The sequence below is a fragment of the Physella acuta genome, unplaced genomic scaffold (assembly GCF_028476545.2).
Source record: "Physella acuta isolate Inbredline_101_S28 unplaced genomic scaffold, ASM2847654v3 ptg001798l, whole genome shotgun sequence".
NCBI lineage: Eukaryota > Metazoa > Mollusca > Gastropoda > Physidae > Physella > Physella acuta.
In genome coordinates, this window is record NW_026733308.1 from 131274 (window position 1) to 151737 (window position 20464).

Consider the following 20464-nt stretch of genomic DNA (forward strand, 5'->3'; position numbering starts at 1 on the left):
TAAAAATTCGGGTGCATATGATATTATTTTTACTACTATATTAATAGTTTCGATGATTATTAGACTAATATTAAACCTTATGTATTAATAACTTGCTTTGAAATTATTTTTCATTACCCTCTCTTCGCCTAAGCCTGCAGCTTGAAAAAAAAACAACAAAAAAAAACATCTACTTATTTGCTTGATCCTAGAGCATCATGGATTGAATGTTTCTTTCAGGGGGGGGGGGGGTCAGAGCAAAATATAATTTATATAGAACATATACACTTTTACTAGTGTCGTCCCCCCCACCCCCCCCCCCCCGGAAAACAGCAACTCCCCCCCCCTTGAAAAAATGTCTGACAAAAACACCAGAGGCGTAGCAGGGGCAGGGGGGGGGGAGACGACACATGTCCCCGGGCGCCTACCTTAGGGGGCGCCAAAATGGGTTGGAAAAGGAAAAGGTAATCGAAAGTTTGAAGGGGGTGCAAATCAAAAGTTTGAGGGGGGGGCAAATCGAAAGTTTGAGGGGGGGGGTGCAAATCGAAAGTTTGTCCCCGGGCGCCGGGAAGGGTCGCTACGCCTCTGAGAAACACTGCAGGCAAGTCTTTAAGTCCAGAGTTGCTACTGTTCTTGAGACAGTTGACCGCGACACCTAAAGAAATGTGTTTCTGGACATTTTCGAGGGGGGGAGGACAAAAATTTCCGGGGGGGGGGGGGGCGGACACTGTTAAAATTATATATGTTCTATAAAAATTCCATTTCGTTTTGGGGAGGGTAGACTGCCCCCCCCCCCCCCCGTCCCCGTCCCCGAAGAGCCGCCTGGAAGAAACTGTTCCACACCCACTAGTGCTTTTTTTTTCTAGACTGAAGACTTCGATACCTGGCGCCATTTGTTTTCACGAAAACGGCTGCTGATAATATTTTAATGCCAGCTAACTCAGTTTAAAAAAAAAAAAGACCATTGGGATTCAATTCAGGTGTAGGTATTCTACAACCACGATGTCCAATGAAGCTTGGTCAGGCTGTCAAATAAAACTGTCCAGACAAGTTGGCCAAGAAGGTAACGGCCACTGAGGCTGTTCATCAACACCGTGATTTCGAACAGTGCTGTAAATGTTTTATAACTAAATGTAAGGCCTACATCGTTTAGAGGCTGTCCATCAGTCAGCTTTAGATCATCGTCCCACAACAAATGACGTCACAAATCTCCCAACGAAAGCCAGGTACCCATCAAAGCTGTGTAGTCTCGGGAACGTACTACATATAGGGCTGGTAAGTAGGTCACCAACCAGTTCTACGGCTCAATAAAACCTGCATGAGCCATAGAACTGGTTGGTGTTTTCTCTAAGCTGCGAGGGTGCGCGGCCGCGCATAGTTTTGAGCTGCCGCGCAGTGATTTTGTAAAATACTTATACCCTTGTATAAGACTTTTAAAACTCCGCGCACACAAAATACACGTTGCACATTATTTTTTTTCCCTTAGAGGGAACATTGCTTACCAGTGCTATACTCGAGTCCGTGATCCGAATTCGTGACTTTCGGGGAAGCAGACGAGTGCTCTACTACTCGACCACCCTGTCCCATAAGCTTTTCACTAGCCCCACTCTTTGAGTTTTCAGGAAAAAAAAGTAGCCCTTACCTTACTACCTATTTCCTAGAAAATTGTTTTATCGTGAGTTATGGACACCCTCTTAGATTGTATGGGACAGTATGGTCAACAGGAGAGAGCTAAACGGATACCCTAGAGTTCGGATCCGTAGGACTCGTATTAGTTCTGATGGGGTGTGTGTGTGTGTGGGGGGGGGGGGGGGGTATTCATAAATGACGTGACGCTTTAAAAAATGTATCTCTCCTATCATGATCGCCACAAAAGCCCCTTCGAAAGTTTCAAGTGCCCCGCCCCCTCCCCCCACCCACCCGGAAAGAAAAATATCTGAAAGAAACCCGGATCTAAGATTGCTACAGGATAACTTGTGCTGATCCTGCCAACACTGAAACGCCCAAAAATACAATGGCGATGAGAGACTGCTATGTACAGCACGATACTTTGTTAGCTGCAGCAAATGTTTGTATTTCTTTTGAAAGTACCTCTATGATCGCCAGCACAGCGTGTCATCTGTATTTTATACTCACTCCTCCACTCCTCTGAAGCTCTATAATATACAGTAAACACCCCAGCTACATTCACCCCCACCACGCACACACACACATTTCTATAAGACATTCATTTGAGCCATAGTATACACATATTTCACAAGCCAAAATACTAGTCAACCGAAACCTCATAGAGAAATCCAAACATAGGTACCAAGGAAAAAAATCATTGTGCTGCTACTATGGAGAATCTACTTACAGCTTCTAATCATACTAGTCAACACAACGCTACTACCACTCATTAAAATATCATCATGGTCTTATAGAGCTACCAGTGAAAAAACAATTAAGGCTACAAATGAAGAGAAGAGAGCTGGCAGATATCTTTTTCAACAAGATCGAAGAGTAAAATGCTTACGGATCTTCAGAGGCGTAGCAACTGATTCCGCCGCCCGGGGCGGAATATAAATTTATGCGCCTCTTCCTTCCATTCTATTTATAGTTATTCCTGTCTTTGAAAAAGCGCCCCCACACCCCGTTTTGAAAAAGTGCCCCCCCCCCCCCTCGCCCAAATAAATAAATAAATAAATGGAAAGGTTTGTGGAGCTTCTTACCAGTTACTATCTCATTAGGTTTTCTATTTCGGTGCCACAGAATTGATAAAGAAAACAGTTAAATTATATCAATGTGAAAAGCCTTGAAGTCGTTTATTTTCGTAACTTTTACTGTATATAATTTAATACTTCAGCTTAAAATGGGCTTAAAATAAGCTTTTCAGTTAATTTTTCTACCCCTTTTGGCGCCCACTTAGGGTCGGCGCCCGGGGCGGCCGCCCCACCCGCCCTCCACTAGCTACGCCACTGCGGATCTTCAGTATTCATTTCCGTTTTAAATGCCCCTTGTGTCGTATAGTAACAATGGCGTTTGTGTACGTTAATGATGTGCAACTCACTGCTATACATTGTTGTCCTTATTCAAACGGATTGAATGTCCGTCTGTGTTTGTATTTATTCTTTTGTTTGGAATGGTTTCTTTCTAGCCAGCGTCAAATATTTAGCAGTCTAATACTTCAGCATGTCGCCCAGGTCAACTTAAACTTTGCGAGTATTGTAAAACGTATTGATGTCGCATAGCACGAATTAAAACGAGATCAGAGGAATAAAAAAACAAAATGTAGAGTGAAGAAAAGAGCATGTTGATATGTGTTTGACAGATATCGATTAGAGATTTCATGCTTGAAACGTATCGACAAACCCGTTTTCTATTATGCAAATACTTTAAAACCCAACAAAGTTAATATGCCCATTTAGTGACTTAAGTAGGCTATATCTTGTGAGTTTGTAAATGTTGAAATCGAAGGCGGGTAAATAAAAATAGAAAAGCTCGTTGACGAACTACAGACGATAAATCATTTAACAAAGGTAGAGCAGGAGTTTGTCAGAGATGTTAATTTCAAAGAATTAAACGTTTTTATGGAATCAATCATTTTAGGATTTTTTTAGTGAAAATGTTAGACATCTAAATTGTATTGATACCGTTGGCCAATCTTAAAACAGGCAATGGGACAAAGACGTTTTGTATACGATATACTTACGCACACACACAGTCACATACACTCAGATACATATATATATATATATATATATATATATATATATATATATATATATATATATATATATATATATATATATATATATAAACAATTACCATTACTCGTAAGTAAATACTGCTTGTAATGTTACTACATTTACCGTTTTACTAATAATATCAGAGTAGCTTTAATTTTTATTTTAGGAGCATATGTAGGCCTACCTCTGAGCTTTTCCGCAAATTTTTTAATTAAAAAAGAAAAGTAATTATCATTAAATTAGAACAATGCCGGTTACGAGGAACCAGTGTAACAAACTGCCTTGTGCGTTTTACGAGTTGCACGTGCATACTCGTGCTTTGTTGTCTTGCCTAAAGGGAAGAACTACGTCTAGCAAACAATGCTAGCCGGTTCTATTTACTTTTTTAGTGAGGTCAACTCCCCATTGAACAGGTTACGGCAACTACACAGGGGCAGCTACTCTGAATGTTAATATGGATTTGAAGAGAAGGGAATCGAGGCAGAACACAAAGTCGCACCCCGAAATGACTTTCGCGTTACCCGCAACGTAGGAAGTGACGTAGTACACGACAAAGATTTAGCAGTCGTAAAAATCAGCCGGGCGTGTCACAAAGGTGGTTATTGTCGTCCGCGGTCTGTTGTCGGCGGTCCCACGCCAATATACCTCGGCCAATTTACCCCTTTTCCAGCCAGCCCCCCCCCCCCTTCTTCCTCAGAACTCTCTTTTCTCCATTGAGCCAGAGGAATTATTAATTTTCACTACCGAGTGCAAATTCGAAAACGATTTCTGTCTGCTCTGCTTGATGAAGCAGGTGTTGTGGGTTACATCAGTCAACACTATGAACCGTTCCGGAAATGAGTGATTTTTTTTTGTTTCGTTCTCAAACGGAGCAAAACTTCGAGTGTTCTTAATCGCATGCGCCTTCTAGTAAAGAAAAAAAAATGCCCACAGTATAGTGTTGACATCGATTCGCACACCGGGCAATAAAAAGATAGCGTTGTCTGTCCTTAAAACCAATTTATCGAAGACACCTTTTGGATATCCGGGTAATTACCCGCCTTTTCTGTAGCCTTATCGGAACTAATTTTGCTCCGCTGTTTATATTATTGGACAGGAGAGCTGTGGGATATGGTGGTGGAAATTTAATCTGGGCGAAAACGTAAATGAAATTTGTACCTTGAATCAATCGATTATGAGGAAATATCCGAGTAAAGCGCAATCACAATCAGAGCTTAGGCATTGTGTTTTAGGTCTCGACGAGTAGCTTCTAAGACTCAGAACTCTTTTGTTTTTACACTCACTGCGCGGTGCATTCGATGTGTAGTGACACGTACACAGGCATTGTGTTTTTATTGATATGAAAACTACTTCAAAGAAACTAATTTATATTTTTGATGTGGTTAAAAAAAAAGAAGTAAAAATGTTGTTACTATGCAGACTTGCATTGATTATAGTACTGCAATGGTTAATGTAATGCATAATGTATAGGCCTATAGACCAGATTACAGCGCTTGTTGATGTAGTACAAAATAAATATGAACCAGATTATGGTGCCTGTTAAAGGAATACACATGTTTATAGACCAGGAAATTATATGTGTCACCTTTCATTGCGGATGGCGTCACCCTGTGCTTAAAGGTGCGGCTTATTTATGCAATAGATATTTTTAAACAAATCTATCCCATGATTTAAAAAAAAAGATACAAAGTCGACTAGTGTCATTTACACAATAGCGCAGTTGTATATTTATTTTACACTTAGAAAACGTGTTGATATTGATCTTGTCAATAAAACTATCGTTATAGTGCTTTTGTCAGCCTTTTGAAAGGGGGGGGGTGGGGTTAGAAGGGGCACTGACAGTCTCCGCCTCCCCCAGAAGTACAGAAGTTTCAAGTACCCCCCAACCCCCAACCTAACGAAAACAAATATCTGGAGTGAGCTCCCATTAACCTTTCTCCTATATTGGTATATAATAATAATACAACAACTGTAAATGCTTGCATGGCCCTTCCAGTGAAATCGGCTTGCTATATATATATATATATATATATATATATATATATATATATATATATATATATATATATATATATATATATATTATATATGCATGCCCGGGGACAAACTTTTCGATTTGCACCCCCCCCCACAAGATTTCGATTTGCACCCCCCCCCCGCTACGCTACTGTAATATATGCATATATATATATATATATATATATATATATATATATATATATATATATATATATATATATATATATATATATATATATATATATATATATATATATATATATATATGCGTGTGTGTGTTAACTTTAGTCCCCTATAAAATATGTAGTAAGAAGAAAATAGGTTAGCACATTCAGAATTCTTAGTGCTAATTTACTCGCCAATATTTAAAAAAAACAACAACAACAAACAAACAGTAGAGCTACATTAAAATTTAAATGCTGTTGTGACCTGGCTATCCACCCACACCCATTATGACCAGGTACACGACCATTTCCCCATTCGTCCTCCACCAGGTATTAGCGTCTGCCCGTGTGAGCAGCATGGTGCTAACAATGCGCGTGCGTTACGCGGTGTGTGACACCACTTCTGCCGTGTACTGACTTTTTTTTTTCCTGATACAAATCGGATGCTTTGACCACGTGAACACAAGCAGACCCCTGCGCTAACAACCAGTGGGTAGTGTAAAATTGCACACTAGCTCCTGTTTCCGTAGTGTTTACCCCAGCACAAGTACCTGTCGTTTTAATGCCTATACGGTCCACCAAATCCAGCAGTCGTGTACAACCGGCTAGCAGCGATCAATAAGAACACACTGTTGACTTAAGCATTAAGTCCTCACATCAAATTGGACACGGGGCGGATTTCTTTTAAAATCGTGCTTCCCATTTATCTCTGTTGTTGGTCTCCAATCCTTGACAGGCACTGGGCACGAACAAAGCTCGGTGATCGAATCGACCACCGAAATAACACAGTTCTCCCCCCTTCCTCCGCGGGCGTCGCCACTCGATAAGGAGTTGGTGTAATGAACGCCATGCCGCGCTAGCTAACAGGAACAATTATTAGGAATCCCGGGGATTCCCCGCCACTTCAAGAAATCCGTGAGTGGAATTTTACACTAACCGTTGGCATGCCGGTGTAGACCAAGGCGAGGTGCCTACTTAATTTGTATCCCCACTTCACCAATCAGACTTAAGTCTGAAAATTATTCGTGTCAGAGTCACAAAGAGTTAAAATAAATTATAGTTCTACAGAGCTAGGGAGTGCTTGGCTGTTTTTATCAATGTGGCTGAATTCATATCCCTCATGATACACTCCCGTTATCAACCCACCCATTCCCACCCCCTGCTTTTATCCTGAATTAAATTGCTTTATTTTTTTCCTTTGTTTAATTCCAGGATTAAACAACTAGTTTTAATTTTGGGGTTGAACAGTTTGGTGTAGGCTAAGGAATTGCAATTTGAGTTCAGAGATTATGGTACCTTCCATTTGTTGATATTTTAACACTTATTTTATTGATTGAGAAGAAACAACAATCTACTTATACGTTGTAGAAACTTAGAGACGTTATAGGCCTACATGTTAAGTAAGAAAAAAATACCATATTTACCTCCACCCCATCCAAAATATAACATTAGAGTACAATTGTATTGACCTTTAATGCCACTTTATTACTTTATTATATAATAACGCAATAACTCATTCACCTCTATTTTTTACATAACAATAAACTACAAATATGAATATTTTTTTAATAAAAATTAACTTAACTGTAAGCCTACATATAGTCCCTGGAAGTCTTGGGATATTAATACATTACGAGATGTCGAAATTTCGAAAAAAAAAAGTACGAATAAAATAAATTAGTATAGCAGATATGGCATACTAATAGCTAACCCAAACTTTTGTGTTAACACAAGGCCTTAACATTACGGCTAAGAAATGTAGCCTACATGAAATAAGGTCAACTGTTAGTCTAAACCTAACCTCTAGCCCTTCAAGACACGGTAGTAAGTTTTCTTTTAAAAATCAGATTAACTTTTTAATACTAATCTATTTAAAAATCAGCGCAAACATTCCACAATGCGTGTGTATGTCAATGTCATTATTACCTCCCTTTACCGGCAATATCACCCATTTAGGCTTAGGTTCGTATTATCGTATGTGCATACTGTTTGAAGTGGGAAAACGTTTGCCAAAAAGTTGAATAAGAAAATTAGAGGAAAATTAATTTTCAGATGTTTATAGATATGTTTTTAAAATGTATCCAAGTTAACTTGTTATCGCTATAAAAGAAAGCAGCGTATTTATAAGCATAAAAAGGCATATGTGAAAAATTACGCTATCCTAACTATCTACACACAATAAAACTACGGTGATTAATAATATTAGCAATAGTCCCCTCACGACTTTGACTTTATAATCTGATAACAGAAACTGTAACAGTACTTTGAAGTAACCTAACTGTCCAACGTAATTTATTTTCTTTTTAAATTAATATTATGTGCGCGTGCAAGGCGTGGGTTAGGCTAAATTTAAACTATTGTTTTTTTTTTTAGACTTTTATGAGAAATATTATTGGTCGATAAAAACAGTATCCCATGATTCTTTTGCTGAGGGAACCTCAAGCCAAAACGAGGCTAATATGTTAGGGATTTCCCCCTGAAGCCTAGAAGTATCCAGTAAGTATTGACATTTCTATCTATTCAATATTACTGTCATCTAATCGCATTTTCAAAAAATTATTAAATATATCGTAACTAGACTTACTACTATCAACAATTTTGTGTGTATTTCCATTAAAAAATGTAAATATTAGCAGTATCGTCATAGTGTTGTCTCGCTTCCTCCCGGTCCCACTTAGCGAGAGCTATCGGTTTGTTTACAAATGGTTTGTCCTCAATCCGAATGCATCCAGACCCTATTTTGTCTTTTAGGAAGAATTTGTCTGTGCAATAAGAGGGATACTGATTAGAATTCGATTTACAGGTGTCATTTCCAATATCAAATCTGGTAGATGGAAGTTAGATTGATTTTTTTCTCTCATAAGTCTCTAGTGTATTTTGTTTTTGAACGTCTTTCGTTTCATTCATATTCGTACCCGCTTTCGCCGCTCAGCGAAGTCGCGTCAGCCCACTTCCAAATAAGGCGTATAATGACGGTAAAGGGGGCGTGTCCTCCCGGAATCACAGCCCAACTAGGTGACAGAAAACCGCAAACCACTGGGTAGATTTCTTCAAACTGAAATAAAACAAGATTTTCCACAAGTTGTTTTCATAAGAAGAAAACAGCGTTTGACAGTTTTGGGTGTAGTGTGTACTTTCTGACGGAAATAATGTTTTCGGTGTGACAAAATTGTACGCGCATATAGAATTTCAATTTAGTGTAGTGTTTAGTACAATTTAATTAATAATAAAATAATTAGGCCTAGGCCTAGGGATCTCAGTTTCATACTTGCTATTATGCTAAACTAATTTAACTAAAGTACTAATAATACTAAAGTTTAACTAAAACAGGAAAATATATTTAAAAATAAAAACATATCGCCCAACTTGTATGTTATAAACTACATCTATAACTAAAATCAAATAGGCCCCCTATATAAATCAGTTGTATTTTACTAAAATAAATGATAAAATCTGGCATCAAAATAATTGTTTTAATTAGGCCTTTTAAAAAAAATTAATAATATATTCAGGTCTATTACATTACGTCATCATAAATAGAATAGGCCGTTTAGTTATGCTGTTTTACATACTTTAATAATTGAATAGTAAAAAGTTACTTCTCAACCAAATTTTCTTGCCTTTTAATAAACTTTAATCATTGATAAAAGTATATTTTTAGCCAATTTAAGGGCTTTAATTTATTGATAATTGTCTTAACTTAAGGCTAAATTAATAAACCTCAAACTAAATGTAAATATAATAATTAATCTTATCTACTAATAATTCTTTAATCAAGACCTAAGTTTAGTCCAGTATTTAATAACTTTTATATTTACCTCAAATTGAAATTTTACTTTAAAGTTTCAAGTGTGCAGTACTTTAAAGGATGAATCGCCTGTTTGTATCTAAAAAAAAATTATCTTAAGTATTAAACAGAAAAAGCACCTCTATAATAATACAACTATCCTTTATTATGATACAAATATAAAATAAGATAAAAATCAAAATCATATATTTAACAAAGTAGTGTAGTGTAGGCCAATATTCCAAATTCCTGTTTAATTGATAGAGTTATGGCACATTATATTATTGAAATTAACTTAGCTCTAATAGTAATCTTAAAATTATCACAAGAAATATGTCATATAAATTGATCATTATGTAAGTAATTAAAAAATTTACTCCCCTGCTATTAGCTGTGAAAAAGTATTACATATGGAATGGTATATGACATTTAACATACATTTAAGATTACTGTTGAAAGAGTGTTTGTCAAAAAGCTGAACAGAAAGTCATAGTTTTCAGTTGGAATAGTTGTGCAGGCAGTAACTATTATTGGGAATGACACCCTGTATTAGAGAAGTTTAAAGCCATTTGTGTATCTAAAGTTAATCAGTTTTTTTGGAAGTTTCTGTGGGAACTTTCTGCTTTCCAAATGATGAGCACAGATCTGCAGCGATCATTAGCAATGTACCGTTTCAATTTTTGGCCTAAACCTTTCTTTGCACCAGCTCCGGGGAGTGGAGGGATGGACAACCCCTCATTTATGCCTAACCCTCTCTCATCTCCTACTCTTATGGTCCTAGCCTCCACCGCAGAGGGCAACGAAGCACCCAGGCTGCCTGGACCACCACACCCCTTCTCAGGGCAAGGAATGGACAAGGATCTTCCTCCCCCACCTCCCTTCAGCACAGCAGGATTTACCATGTACAGACCTGGCGACCCGTTCTCAGCACCCCTGTTCTCTCACCTATCATTTGTTCGTCCCGGAATCGACAGACGATTGGCTATGATGAACCACAACCCTGGAGTAAGACCCGGGGTGTTCCGGCCTCTGGGTCCAGAAGGTGTCGAGGGGTCATATCATTCTGCATTTTCTCCAGCGAAGAAGATAAAGTCTGATGAATCCTCTGGTGCCTGTTCATCATCAGAGCCCCAGGGGAGTCATTCAGGTGATGGGGGGTTTAGAGATGACCACAGCCAGGAGGAGAGAGACACCCCACCAGGGGTCAAGGAGGAACGGCCGTCAAGTATCAGCTCAGCGGGGTACGACACCATCTCAGAGCCAGAGTCATGTGATGCTTATGAGCGAGGGACCCCAGACTCAGAGGGAAGAGCTTTGAGAAGTGAGTAGAAATACCTTTATTAGTTACATATGTGTGTCAGGAGGTTTCTGCATTTGTAGTTTAATTTGGGGTTTGGTAAGGCTATGTTTTATCACTGCACCAGTAAAAAATCACATTGTTAGTAGTTTTGTAAAGTAAAAAAGTAAGTTAGCATATTCTTGTAAAGAATCTAAAGGTATCATATCCTTTTAATGACTGTTAAGTCATCCTTTTCTTGTGTTGAGCTAAAGCTGAAGTATAAGGTTAAACTCTGCTGGTTGACTTTATGAGTTTAACCATCAAGTCTTAAGTTTCTCTATGTAGAAACAGGTTGTACTTATTTTATCATGGGTTCATTTTTGTAAGTACACAAGCAGTTTGTATAGTCCAATGCTGGTTGGTGGACTGTACTGTTCAGTGAACTCCTTGATCAAATAATTACAGAGAGAAATATTTATATTACTTGTAGAAACATGGCTATATCAATTTAACTTACTAGATTTTAAATTACTTTAAACTTGTGCTGAAACCAGGAAGTATTTAGGCCCTATATTTTAATGCCTTAATTAATTAACAGAGGGTGACAACATTTTTAATTTTTTTTAAAAATCGTCACTAGCCAGCCACCCAGATGGCTACCAAGATTATTTTAAAACCATCAACTTTTGTGTCTACTCCACAAAGTTAGGTTTTGGGTTAATTCCCGCTGGGTAACATTTTTATATGCCTTTGGTTAAAGCCTGATTTCATTGCCTAGAAATATGCTTTTGGTTATGTCTGTAGCATCCACATAGGCCTACGGGAGGGAATCACCATAGCAATATTACATGAAATATATGCCGACCATTACGGTTATAGCCAGGTAGATTTAGCGCTGTATTTTTTGAGGTCGAAGTATCGTTATCACTACTACGACTTAGTGACTAGCAGATCCGCTAGGAACGTATTTCAATCGGCCTAAAGTGAAGTGCTGACACGAATTGTAACAACACAAATCATGGAGAGATTTACTTTACCTGCTATTTCTGAATACAAATCGAACCTATCGTTGCGGTGATCAATGCACATGACATGATTATTGATCAGCGAAAGCCATATTTTTTTTTTCTCTCTCGTCGGAGTTTAATCTGCCGTCTCTGCTCAATGGCCCTTCTGTTGCTTTACTTAAGTCTAATTGAGGCGGGTGTTTTAAAACTAAAACTATGTCTAAATAAAAGTACACAACTAGGCCGTTCAAAGTGTTAAAGCTACAGTTTATTTGTTTAACCCTGAGTTGTAGCTTTAAACCGCGTTTACACGTACGACATGTATAGGGCTACTGTTCATGTCTAAAAAAAACTTCCCACAGCAAGTTAGTATAAATCTACATGTTCCGCGGGAAAAATGTTTTAAAATGACATAAACTTGCTGCGAGTTTTTCTCCCGTAGTTTATATGTTGCAAGTGTAAACGCCGTGTTAGGCTGAAGAATTCACTAGTGGTTTATTTAAATGTCGACGTCAGTTGTTTCCCTTGACCAAGCGAGTCCTGTTACCGTAATTTGTGCCGAAATTTAACCGTAATATCTGAAGGTAATCAAATTAGTATTTTATAATTACAATAAATAAATCAGAATGTAAGACTAGCGCTTTTAATTTTTGTTGTTGGCCATACGTGTGGGTTTTACAAACTATTACTTTGGTGACATATCAAAATGTATGTGGGTAAGGGGGTTTGTTGTGTTCAACCTTTTTTTTTTATTTTACATAATTTCAGAAGCAACGATTTCTTTGAAACTTTTTTTTAAATTCACTTTTGTTGAAAACGCAATAATATTTCATATTTGATTTAATTAGATCAATATTAATCATTAAAAATCGATTTAAAAATCACTATTTTAAATTATAAAAGAGGAAATAACAAGGTTAATTAGAGTAGGTTTGTTGCAATTACACGATCAGTCATGTGGCTGAGGTGTGTTCACACATATTTTCTCACCTGAGAACCGACCACAGACTCTACTAATGAGCAGATAAATGTCATTTGGAGGTACTCATCGCGTTTTTAGCAAATAATTTTAGTTGAGCGAGTTGTCGACTAAATTAATTAAACTAATAATGATCAGAATACAGCTGGTGATTATGTTTTGAAAACTTATATTTCTGCAGTATTTTAATACTAAAAATTAGAATAAAATAGGTAAAAAAATATTTAGATACAAGCTATAATACACCAAAGACTAAGAAAAAAAGACATACATTTTCTTTAGCTATAATATTAAAAATAAAAGCTTTGGTCGCAATATGTATTGAAAACGACTGTTGGACCTACAAAACCTTTAAAATTTAATGCTCTAACTCACGAAAACTATCTTCAGTGTGTTTAAAAGCTTGTTGTTTAGATTGTTTTATTCCTTAAGCGTTCAAACTAGTTTCAGACTAAAAGTAACAAACCTAACAATTGTTTTTTTTTTTAAATTAGTTTTTACAAGTAAAGTTTTGAAACTAAAATGTATCTTTGAAGAGCACAGCTCAATAGATATTTTGGCCCTATTAAATGTATTTACTAAATAATTGTACGGCTTAATGAATATAGCATTCCACACATTAATCGCCCTTTAACAAAGATAATATGTTAGGTAAAAGGCTATCTGTGATAGACGGACATGCCATTTGAAAATCACATTCACCACTGTGTAGTAAATGAAAAAATGGGTATAAGCCGTAACGGTTTATGTCGCCAAAAATAACATCACCAAACCCTTTCATGCGTAGTGATACAATTAACGCTTGATCGGGAATCTGCGGCTGTTTGGTAGGAATAGGCAGCTGTTCGGTGGGAATCTTCGGCAATGTGGTGGGAATCTGCGGCTCTTCAGCGATAATTACCTGCGGCAATTTGTTTGTAATTAAAAATGTAATCTTCGGTTGTATGGTGGGAATCAGCGGCTCTTGAGCGGGAATCTGCGGAAATTTGGTGGGAAATATTCGGCTGTTTCTGGGAATCTGTGGCAATGTGGTGGGAATTTGTGGCTCTTCAGTGACAATCTGCGGCTCTTCAGCAATAATCTGTGGCTCTTAAGCAGGAAATGTTGCTCTTTGGCCGGAACCTTCGGCTATTTGGTGGGAATATTCGGCTCTTTAGTGGGAATATGTGATTCTTTGGCGGAAGTCTGTCGTTCTTTAAATTTCGGAAAATTATGTTACTCTTCCTAAAAGTAGATAACACCTACACAAAAGTATTTCTTTAATGAAGTGTCTACTTAAAACGCCAGAGCAAAATATTTATTGTGCTGCTCTCGAGTTATATACTTTAAACAAATTAGTCTTTAAAATGTTAGCGACGTTTTTGGTAACCCAATATTATCAATTCACCCAACAACATTATATTGTAGTATATGTGTTACACAACAGATAATTTCATCTATGTTAAAAATGTATCGTCAAATTATTTATATAATTAATTATATACGCTTTGCTTACTATTTTGCATTCAACCACATATGTTAAATATGAAAGCTTTCAGACGGCGCACACAAACTATTTTATGTTATTTTATATTTATAGTATACGCCTTCTTATATACTTCAGTGTTGTATAGCTATGGTTATCAGGCAGTAGGCAGTTCCCCAAAGTCTTTTGTACTGTCGGCTTTAATCTCTTTCTTTTGTCTTTCCCGTACTTTTGTCCATATCGCCAATTTTTTTCCTTGTCGCACTCTAGTCCAATTTCTGTATGGTATCCTTATCCCCTCTTGTAGGTAGTAATGGGAGTAGCAAACCTAGGCAATCAATGTGGTTCAAATATTATCGTGATGTCTTGGTGTATTAAACAACACACCTGTACGTACATGTAAGACCTGTCAGTACTTCACATACAAAGTAACTTTTTGTGACGTTTTATGTGTTGCATTTTAATTCGTTTACGATCAAATTTGTTTTCTTGCTCAATAAACTGACCTAAGACACTGACCGACAGAAACAAATGGTAGCCTATATGTCTTGTAGGCCTACTTGTTCACGTATTGTTCTGCATTTTACATGTATGTTTTAGACATGTCTTGTATGTTTTAGACCAGGGGTCGGCAACCTGCGGCTCGCGAGCCGCATGCGGCTCTTTTGATATCAAGATGCGGCTCTCCAGCTCCTTGAACAAATACTAATAATCTTAATAAAAAAATAAAATATTTGAAATAAAAAAATGTTATTGGCTATTTAAAACCAGGGAAATTAAAAAAAATGTAACTTTTGGCTCTTCCGCTTCAAAAGGTTGCCGACCCCTGTTTTAGACATATATATGCATGTAATGTATGTTTTAGACATGTGTTGTACATACATATGCATGTGTTGTATGTTTTAGACATGTCTGTGCGTGTGTTTGATTTTACAAAGAAATAATAACGGGAGATCTAAACATGGAGGTTAATGCAAAGAAATATATACTTTAAAAAAAAATCTGTAATTTTGTAAAGCCCAAAATAAGTTTTGAATTTTGGCATTTGACATAAAACAAATAACACTACAGGAAAAAGTAAAATAAAGTTTATTGGGGCAAACCTTGATCGTCCCAGTAAACAGGCTGATACACGTAACTCAGGCCCCATAAAAATAATATATTAATGGATGAGCATTACTGTTTAGGAGACAGTCTCTAGTAATTATCAATATGACCCCTTTGTAAAATTAACACCAGGAACAGTATGGGGGAGTGGGGAAAGCCGCGCACTCCGGTAAAAAGTTTTAACATATAAAAAAAATAGACGTTCAGGTAACATTTATAATTGTGTAACTTTTCATTCTGAATCGGTGTGGTACGGTTAAAACCTGACATTAGACATTAAAAAGCCTATCGTCATCTTTATCATCTAAGAAAATAAAAACCGATATTTTCCACCGACGGATGCAAATATTACATATTAAATTATTGCACATTTTCACGAGGTAGATAGTCTATAGTGGTTACTCCATCATAAGGGGTCATCCATTTATGACGTCCACAATTTTTTGGGATTTTGGAAACCCCCCCCCCCCCCGTCCACAAAAATCCATTTAATTTCCTTATATAAATACATAAACGTCCGCAAAAGTCAATTTTTTTCGGACCCCCCCCCCCCCCCCACCGCGTGTGGACGTCATAAATGGATGACCCCTAACAGCCGAGATGGCCATACACTAACTCTGATTTTCGCGGTTCGTCACACAAGCTACGATGGTCAGCCTTATGCCACTTGCGGATAGTTGTATTTGTAACTAGTGCCGGCTAAAGACGACATAACTTTGAAAAACCTCAACAAACTATTAGTTAGGTATTAGGAACAAGCGTTTTATCTGGCATATTTATCCTTGTAGAGCCTTATCACGTGACGTTTAATTAAAAGTTTTCTTAATTTAAAAAAGGAATGTTAAGTGCTCCATACATTCCTTACTACCTGACTGTCCCTAACGTTCACCTGTTTTTACCTTTTCCCCGGTGACCCACTGGTTTTTGTATACAAAGTATCGAAATACAATAGCCAGTCTGACAACAGTTTACAGTAGAGGTTGACACCTTGGGCGTCTCGAGATTTGTTCTCTCCCGTCATTTGAACCTGCCGCTTTTATACACGACGCGCTCAATTACGGATATCCAATTTTATCGCTTCTAATTAATTTACTCAGATGTGGTGATGTTGAATCTATAGAACCTATATTAGTTAGATATAGTATTGTAGTTTTTTTTTTTTTTTTTTTTTTTTTACCCCAGGGGTCTAAATAGATGGGGTTGTCACGCATGAGACTTTGTGCAGGTGTCGGTGAGTGATAGTGTGGCCAACCCTGGGGTACCTCAGGGGAAAATATGTAAGAACCGCTGTGACAGTGAGGTTGTCTTTGTTCGTCCATCTTATCTTTAGCCTCCATGACGTACAGTGAAGATGTGTTACATTCTTACCCGATGACTCGGGTTCTGCAACAGCTTGAAAAAAAAATCATTTCATTTGAAAAGATTTTTTTTAAAGAAAAACTTTTAGAATTTAAAATAAAAATTTCTCCCCCTGTATTTTGAATGCAATAAATATGCCAATCACTTTATTTCACTTAAACATTTCCTTCGCAAGTATGTATTAATGGAAAGTTTTTAAAAAATAATTACAGTCTAAACCCTCATCTTAGCGCTAGATTTATTGGTTTGATTTCTGCTATAAGCATGTTGAAAAACTGAACAACAGCGTTTTTTTTTTCTTAATAAATTCTTAAAATCTTACAACTTTCAACTAGCGTTTGCAAATACAAGGTTATCGAAATTAGTTCAAGATGTCCACCGCCCAAACTTGCATGTCTTTAGGTTTTCCCCAAATCATTCTACAATTATTTATGAGTTAAAAACTAAAAAATTTCCGTACGACATTATCGTACTTTAATGAACCACTTGTCAGGATATTTTTTCCTCTACTGACCAACTTAATGTTAACGTTTTTAAAAATAAACATTTACCTCCAGCCATAAATTAGCTTTTCCAGCTAGTGTTTCCCCCCACTCAGCCAGCGTTAGCTGACAGCTCAAATAAACTCCACGTTTGCTTGATATTTTTATTTATCTAATTTCCCCGCCGTGGGGACAGTCGTAAGTAGTCAGTAAAACACGTCAGCGCGCCAAATCTCGCCCGACCGACACAGGTGTTGGCTGACCCGCACTGGGGGACATTATCATAATTTATACATGGGCTTTATATGCGTCGGGCGAGAGAAAAAAAAATGGGGCCCGGGTCTTTGGGCTTTATTACAGTTGTCTTATGATACCCCCCCCCCCCCTGTACACTTATCTCAGCACTCAGCCATTTGTATGATATCGTCGACGTACTTCAGTATGTGTGTGATAACTGTGGCGTACATCAATAACGTCCACTCACTCATACACGTTTTTAAAATTTATGATCTTTGGTTTCAATATGTTTCTTGCTTATCACAGGAGACTGAATAATGTGAATTAATAATAGTTGAAATATTCATTTTATTTGTTTTATGTTTAAAAAAAAACCCTTGATCATGCACTAATATTTAGCCGACATTAGATTATTATTTTCCTTTTCGTGTAAAAATAGCTGAAATTTTAACACCATCTTTGCAATTAATGTTCGTTGATTTCTGCACAGCACCGTTTTTTAAACACCGAGTTTTAAAATTTCTAATTAGTCACACATCATCTGTGTTTAGAGTAAGTAGATTTTGCGATTCCCCGCTGTGTAACTACTGATGTAAGACAGATGTTGTTTTGTTGATTCCTAACTTTTTCTATCGATTCCTAATTTTCTTTGTCAATTCTTAACTTTTTTGTCGATTCTTAAATTTGTGTCGTTTACTTTTTTTTTTTTTTTTTTTTTGGTCGATTATTAACGACTTAACAGCAGCTGTCGATTTATACTTGGAAAAAGTTACTGATTTCATAAGCACACGTCTAACATTAGATGAAATGAGAGTAGAATTGTATTGTTTACAGCGGGGTTTAAACCGCCAGTTTGATGGTGAAATTTTCTGATAGCACTAGCGCAACTACCACAAATCCTTACAATTGATATTATCAAAGTGCCAGCAACAAAACCAGCGAGACTCTGTTTCTTGTAACTAAGTTGTAACTACGACTGCAAAAGTCTGACATCATTGTTTGCCATAAATTATGAGACAGGAGAATATTGTCCCATCACAAAATATATTAAACGAAAAAGAAAACTGCACAAAGCAAATTCTCCAAACAAGAAACCAGTCATCTAATACTGAAAGCATTAACCCCAGATGTTGACGCGTTTTACTTAATGTGGACAAACACACAGACAAAGTACAAAAAATAATTTATATACAAACTCGCACTCAATCATCTGTTAAAGTGGAATTCTTCATTTACCTTCAAGTATTGCTTCACCTAGGCAGTTCAGTTTAAAAAAAAAAAAAAACTTTTTTCAATTATTAGGCACATAATTAATCATCTTAATCCTAACCCAGCTTTCTTTATCTGTGGCATGACCGTTAAACTATTAAAAAATATAATTGGTCTTAAACCAGGGGGCGCGTTGTTACCTTTACCATATTCAGTTTAGTGCCAGGCTCACACGCGTAAAGCTTTAAAAATAGAGTTTTTGTAGTGATCGCTAAGTTTCGAATTAAAAAAACAAACCAAAACAATAACAGATATAGTGTTAGTAACCCAACAATGGAAAGACATTTACGCCCATTACTCGTGATATCAGTTGGACAGATCAGCCATACTTTCAGCTGATTATGTAGCACGATAGTTACACGTGATATGAAATCCTGCGTCTTTTCACAAATTGGATCAACCTTGGTACAAAATTGATAAATAAGGATCATGTTCCCAATCGTCCCTAATTGATTTTTTTATCTGTAATTATGCATTTCGTCCCTCCTCACCGAAAACATCTGTGTAAATTTAGATGAAACTGGTGGATAATTTTTACAGCCACATTTCATCTAACTGATTCAATTTGTCCAAGTAGTATTTAATGCTATCAGGGACGTAACTAACCACGAAACGTTAAAACGTAGTTTCAAGTCCTGTTTAATATTGTTTAATATTTCTCTTTGCGATTTGTGTTTTTATTCTAAAGGATAAAAAAAAAAATTAAACTTGTTAAAACATTCAAATTTCGGCTATTACATGCTGTCATCGCTGAGCCGGTTTGTATTGCGATTTGTTATCGGATCACGGCCATGGCCAATATATTGCAATTAGACAGCGATCTTAACGGGACGTAACGCCGGACGCCTATTTCACTGGGCTGATAGTGGGATGTTGCACTTGGCAGGGCGCGGAGGGGTCTCCGGGAGGGCATATTGAGGGGCTTACACGAGCCGAGAGCCCCACTATCAAGTGAAGATTGATCAGGGAGGAATCCCCGGGCTGAGAACAGCCCGATGACACCGGCCCGACTAGACGGCTTAGGGTTGAGCCTCGGTATTCATAGGGGAAGATTGGCCAAAATTCCACGCTTGCCCATTATGGCTGAAGCGAGTATTATTTCCCCTGACCTTAGCGCTGGAACTTTGGCTTGGATGTGACCGACATGATGGCATGCCCCGCTCGGGACGTGGAATTAGCTCCCTGTGAATGGCGTCATTTCTTCAAACTTGCCTGGTGATTTGAATGCCTCAAGTTTTGAGCACCCCAGTTGTAACTCCGCGATGTGTGTTTTTTAAGTACCGTCTTCACGGGCGCGGACCGGAAGTCTGAAAAGATTTAATTTTTCCTTTCCGCGAATTATTAGTCTCATTTACTGGCATTTGCATATCCCCAGTCTCGGAGCTAAAGACGTATCAATAGCAAAGAATTGGATTGACACAAAAAAAACGGACCCAATTCGAACGCGGTTCCGTGCGAGAACATTCTTAGTTCTGTATGATGCAAAACTGACAGTTTCCGATTGCGGTGAATAAAAAGTAATTCATGTGTTTATAAGCTATCCCCGAGGTTGTTGTCTGGGGTGGCCGGTTTAGCGCGAGCTGCCGACGCGATCCACTGGCCA

The 20464-nt window shown here is 37.5% G+C and overlaps 1 protein-coding gene across 1 annotated transcript in view; it reads left to right on the plus strand.

Moving 5' to 3' along the window:
* Positions 1–8944: 8944 nt before the first annotated feature.
* The window catches only part of LOC131930550 (E3 ubiquitin-protein ligase RNF220), a 52005-nt gene continuing 40485 nt past the window's right edge, over positions 8945–20464 (plus strand). Inside the window, exons 1-2 of the mRNA XM_059287094.1 lie at positions 8945–9061; positions 10069–10998. Coding sequence (XP_059143077.1) covers positions 10308–10998 — 691 coding nt within the window. The 5' untranslated portion in view covers positions 8945–9061; positions 10069–10307. The remainder of the gene's footprint in view (positions 9062–10068; positions 10999–20464) is intronic.